Genomic DNA, 5,915 nt, shown 5'->3' with positions numbered 1-5,915 from the left:
TTCCATTCAATACTGTTTTCCACCAAACTGGGTGGTTAGTTTCTGCCATGTGATCACTTACATAGTACAAATGAAATAGAAGCAAGGTACAAAAATTAATGCAGTCTTGTGAATATGGTGTGTACTCAACACTGGCAACACAGACTGCTATGAACTTGTAATGGACTGGTTGTCAAAATCACATGTAGTTATCATTTAAAACTTATTGAATAGCAGCTCATTGACATGTAAGTCATTGGGTTGCTCAAAGGTGAGACAAACAGAATTCCCTGATGCTGTTTCCATTTGGTTTTTCCAGTTCATATGGTTCTAGCTGGCGGTATTCAAATGTCACACGATTGATGTGTTTTCCACTGGAGACCATGCGTACCACAGTGTTGTCACAGCCAATTTTCATTTGAGCTAGAATTGATGGGAACAATTTTAGAATCCCTGAAGGTTAGAAATCACAGAGCCAAACCATTTCTGTTGATTTACATAAATTAAATATAATGAAAGCATATAAAGGGGCTTATTGTGTTTTTGTAATGGTACACAAACATGTTGGTTTCAAATCACCTCCAGCTCAGGGCAACTCCACATGTCAGAGTAAAACCTAGTGTTGCATAGGGTTTCCAGTAGGTGACTCCAGAACTAGATCATCAGGCCCTACTTCTGGGGTATTTCTGCTTGAACTCAGACCTCCAGCTTCGCAGTTACCAGTTGACTACATTAACTATTGATACCACCTAGGATCTCCCATATTTATTATAATGGATTATTACATCAAAATAGTGACATTAAATCCAGTCTTTCTCATGTCCAAGAAAATTTTGCCTAAATAAAAGTAGAATTCTCAGAGAGTAGGGCTACCCTATAAGGGTAGGTAGGTTACAATAACTAGATGCACAATTGGCATTTAGTGGGTAGAGTTTAGAGGATAGAATGTTGTGGGACACTTGTACAGACATGCATACACACATGTACACACTGTTGTTTTCTGGGCCCAGACAATAACTCTGTTATAGTTACACAAAACTCCCATCTGTTGCATAGTTTTTTTTTTATACTTTCTAATACAGCTTAATGTGAGGGTTTTTTTCCTGTCATCCTCCTGCCCTTTTTCTCTCTCATTTTTTCCTATACTTCTATACAGCCTAGTTTTTCATCTCCTTACTTCTCCAAAGGGAGCTCAGGGAGCAGAGTCCACAAGAAGTTCAGATGCTAACCCAAAGGACACACAGCTCTGGCAGCTTCAATCTACCAGCAGCTGCTGGGGAGAGATATGGACAATCTCCTTCCATGCGATTTACAGCCTTGGAAACCCAATGTTACGGTTGGAACTGACACAATGGCGGTTAGGTTTACTCTCCTAACTAGTCTGATGGGAGCTTTGGTGGCTTAGTAGTAAAGAGTTGCACTGCCCACCCAAAGGCATGTGGGTTGATTCCACCATCCACTCTAAGAGAGAAAGATGACCAATCTTTTCTTGCACAATTTTCTGCTCTGAAAACCCACAGTGGGGGTCAGCTGTGAGTCAATTTTGACTTGAGAGTATATAATGACCTAGTCTTATTAATAATCTGTATAAAACTCTGACAATTTTGAAAGAGCACGTCATGCAGATATGCCTCAGCAGTTATAGATTGAAATTAATTTTCTTTTTATTAAAAATTATTGTAAAAAAAAGAAAAAATTATTGTAATTCTATCTCTCCGGCCTCAAACTGATTCCAGAAGCAAGCGGTATTTGTTCTATAATATTCCTTTTTTGGCTTAAAATGTTCTCAGTCTCTTCCTACCCTAGCCATTACCAAAAATATTTTAGAAAGCCTATTATTTGAAAAACACTAGCCTTACTATGATATAGCAAGTACCTGAGAAACAAACTTGGCCAGATAGAGTTACTGAAATAAAGTCAAATTCAGGATATAATAACTATAAACCCTAGAATTACTATTATACTTCAAGCATCAGGGATTCCAGGTTAAACTTTTACCAGAAGGTTAAAATATATTTTTCATTAAATAATTTTGGAGGTCATTCTTTTTCTGATCTTACTCTGAACTTTAATCTATTTAACATGCCCTATTTCCTTTAGTTAATGTGCATATTATTTCTAAGTGTTTTTACTTACGTCTTCCTACTAAAATTCAATTTAAAGGGCATAGTTCCTAATAGTTCTTCACTGCCTGAACGATTTAGAAGGGGTTCATCAAAAACATGGTGAAGTTGAACATGAAGCAATGAGTCATATAATTCAAGCATTAAAATTGTTCTGGTTTCAATTACCTGGATAATTTAGGCCAAAGTGACATTTTTGGCCTTAGTCTCACAATTTTACCTAACTTGAGTAATACAATCCAAGCAGAAAAATTATTCTGGCTTCAATTATCTAAATTTTAAGGCATGAGTGGTCTTGAGTCGTAAACTTGTCTTTTAACACAGCAGAAATGCATCTTCTTACAGGCTCCCTCCAAGCATCGGCATGGAAGACATTCTGGACCTCAGTGCACACAAAAGGCTAGTGCACCCACGTATGTAGAATTTAAACCAAGTCTTATGTGTAAGTTAAAATAAAATAATTCCCTAGTTTCAGAAGGGAGGTGGTTTGAAACATACCTCTTTACCTTGATAAGAAAGTTTGCCTTGAACCCAAAACAATAAAAAAGAAAAAACCAAAACTATCCTCCAAACCAGTTGTCATTAACTTAATTCCAGCTCATGGATAGCCCAAGTGTGTCAGAGTAGAAATGGTTTACAACAGGTGTATGTTTAGATGTAGATTGCCAGACTTCTTCTTAGGTACCTCTGTCTGACATTGAATTAACAAACTTTTCATAAGCAAAGGAGGACTTAACTCATCTGAAACTTTGTATAGATACATGGAAGAGAGGAAGGGGGAGGACGTACCATTCCTAAGTGCTCATCAGTGTATGCTGTTATGTACTGTAGAACTAACCCATAGCTGACCCTCCCGTCAGTTTTTGAAAGCAGTACAGCACAGCAGTAGACTGCCCATACTTCTCCCAAGCAGCAGCTGATGGATTTGAACAGGGTACATCGGTTTTGCCAGCCTATTTCTTTACCACTAAGCCACCAGAGCTCCCTCCTAGTTATTTTACTATTACTGTGTTATCAGTGTGTAGTAATCCTATTTCAGAGTTCTCACAGCATTAGCTCAAAGAGACTAAATACCAGTAGGAAAAATATTGGTTTTAGTTAAAACAATGAACAGCTCAACTAAACGACATCTTTCTGATTTGTAGCTTGATTATCTAGCTCATTACTGATCTGTGAAGACAAGAAAGGATGAAAGTTATAGTAAAAATTAATGAGATTAGAGATCGTTGTTCTTCCTCTTTTGTTTCACTTTTGTCTCCTTAAAAAAATAATTTTATTTCCTGCATCTGAAGACACGAAAATGGAACTTTGTAGAAATGTTTTATGTAATCTTCACCCCTCTGACTTGGACTTTATAATTAGTTTGTTAAATAGCCAATAATTCCCACCCATCTTCATCCCACCTACACAGAATCCAATTTCTGTATTCTCTAGTCCTTGACTGGTTCATTCCCCTCCCGGGAATTTGCATGTTCACCCCAGATATACTGAATCAGGATTTACATTTTATCAAGACCCCTCTAGAGGATTCTTATAGATCCTATTTATACAAGAATCACCTGGTGAGATGGGTGGGAAGAGTGGGAGAGAGAAGGAAAAAATAGGTTGGATGAAGTGGAAGGCAATATACAATGAGAGGCTGATCAGATACCTAACAATACCACCACTGTGGTTAATGTTATACACATGTATATGAATGAGCTAATGAAATTATAATTACAGTGTTACAAAATAAAATATGTATGAAGGAGTGATTGAAAAAACAGTATGACTTGTATACTTTCACTCAAATTAAAAATAAAATTTTAAAAAAGTTTTTCAAAACAGCATTATCTGAGGGTCTTATTAAAATACAGTGGTAAGACACTGAGCTGCCATCCCGAAAGCTCACAGTTCGAATCTGCCAGGATCTGCGGGGGAGAAGAATGGGTAACATCCCCCTGTGTGATTAACAGCCTCTGAAAACCCATTGGAGGGTCAGCTATGGATCGGTTGTGCACACAACAACAATTCAGTATATCTTGGGTGGGAATGTAAATTCTTAGCAGAGGGTCAACTCTGAGTGCACTAAACCAGTCCTTTATTACTAGTGAACACTTTTAGACTGTAGAGTTCATCTCTAAGCTGTAGTGGCCTTCAAGAGGCTAATTAAGCTTCTAGAAACTATAAGGGGAAATTTCTAAAAAAATTGACTTCTTTGTTTTATGTTACTTATTAAAAATCTATTTAGATATTACTTCATTATTATACTACTGCTAATTGATCTAGCTACCTATTTATTGCAGTTGTCAGACAAAACTTGGAGACTTAGAGAATAAAAACAGGGACCTCCAAAAAGTCGAGAAAGGCACAGCACAGGAAAGCTTGCCCTTCTCATGGTTTCACTATGGGTCAACCTTGAATGTACATCTTTATCACTCACAGATTCCTTTCCCAGTGTCAGTGATTTCTGCAGTGGATGCTGTTACGTACAACATAGGTTTATAGGCAAAGCTCTCACATTGGTTCAGTGCACAGGTTGAGTTTGTTAGTGAACCCCACTTTTTCAATTAATAGCAAAACTAGGATGTTTCATTTGAGGAAATCGTTTTGACAGGTACACAAATAATAACCAAAGAAACTTCTCACCAGGACCATGAAAGGAATAGCAGAGATCCGCTAAGGGCATCATCTTGGAAGGGTCCAATCCATTTCCTCCCAGCAGCTCCACAAAGTCTCCTACGCCCCCACAACCTGCTGAGGGTTTCTGAAAGAATAGAGCAGGAGGGAAAGATAGTTTAAACCAATTTTGAAAGTCAAATCACCCAGCCACAGCAAGCTCTGTGAATGCACTCAGTCATCCCAAGACAGCCTGCTGGCACCCTTTCCTTTATTATCCAGGACTCCGGAAATTAAAAGGTATTTAAAAGGGAGGGGGGAAAGTCATATAAATCCTTTCCTAAATCAGTTGAGTAATCATTTTTTTTAAATGTGTGCATGTTCTCTTTTTTAAAATGTGAGAACTGGAATTATGAATGGGAATCTGTAAATTCCACATAATATACAAAAATAAAAATAGAAAATGCTTGGCTGAACAAATCATTTGAACATACATGAATTCCTCCATGCATAGCGTCAGGGTTAAAGAAAGTCAAATATCTGCATTTTTTTAAAATAAGATTTATGTCCGTTTTCTCTTCCATTTACTTCTTTTCCTCTTCTTTACAAAGGATAGTTTATGCTACTAACCCAACTGAAATCTACTGCCGTCAAGCCCGTTCTGGATCAAGGCCACCCTTTCTAAGGTTTCTGAGGCTGTAAATTTTAATGTATGGAGATTGTCTCTTCTTTCTCCAATGGTCTAGCTGGTAGGTTTGAACTTCTGACATTTTGACCAGTTGCACAGCAGTTAACCTACTACACCACCAGGGTTCCTTTATTATTATTGTTGTTACGTGACGTCGAGTCAGAACCAATTCTAACCTGAACTTCTGTCAGGTTTTCAGAGCCTTAAATCGTGTGGAAGGAGAACACTCCTCTTTCTGTATCAGATAAAGATACATTCAGAGAAAGATACCTCGGAGAAAGATACCTTCTTAACTTCTGTGTCCTTCTTGCCTTCCTCAGATCTCATTTTAAAACGCCTCCTTCTCAGAGACATCCTTATTTCAAATTCTTCCCTACATCTCCCACTCTTGTTTTGCCCTCAATCACTGGCAGCCATCTAGAAAGACAGGGTAATAGGGAATGATTATATCTACAGTGGTAGATTTGAACTGTGTACTTCTGCAGGAGAAGGATGGGCAATCTCTTCCTTTGCAATTTTACTGCCTC

The 5,915-nt window shown here is 37.8% G+C and overlaps 1 protein-coding gene across 1 annotated transcript in view; it reads right to left on the bottom strand.

Moving 5' to 3' along the window:
- Positions 1–244: 244 nt before the first annotated feature.
- CRHBP (corticotropin releasing hormone binding protein) overlaps positions 245–5,915 on the bottom strand; it is a 15,260-nt gene continuing 9,589 nt past the window's right edge. The window contains exons 6-7 of the mRNA XM_006889879.1: positions 4,731–4,848; positions 245–402 (exon numbers count right to left, since the gene is read on the bottom strand). Of these exons, the coding sequence (XP_006889941.1) occupies positions 245–402; positions 4,731–4,848 (276 nt within the window). The remainder of the gene's footprint in view (positions 403–4,730; positions 4,849–5,915) is intronic.

This window comes from Elephantulus edwardii, unplaced genomic scaffold, assembly GCF_000299155.1.
Source record: "Elephantulus edwardii isolate Elephantulus edwardi_28Jun2011 unplaced genomic scaffold, EleEdw1.0 scaffold00082, whole genome shotgun sequence".
NCBI lineage: Eukaryota > Metazoa > Chordata > Mammalia > Macroscelidea > Macroscelididae > Elephantulus > Elephantulus edwardii.
The sequence above is the reverse complement of the archived record's forward strand: the minus strand, read 5'-3'. Positions and strand labels throughout refer to the sequence as shown.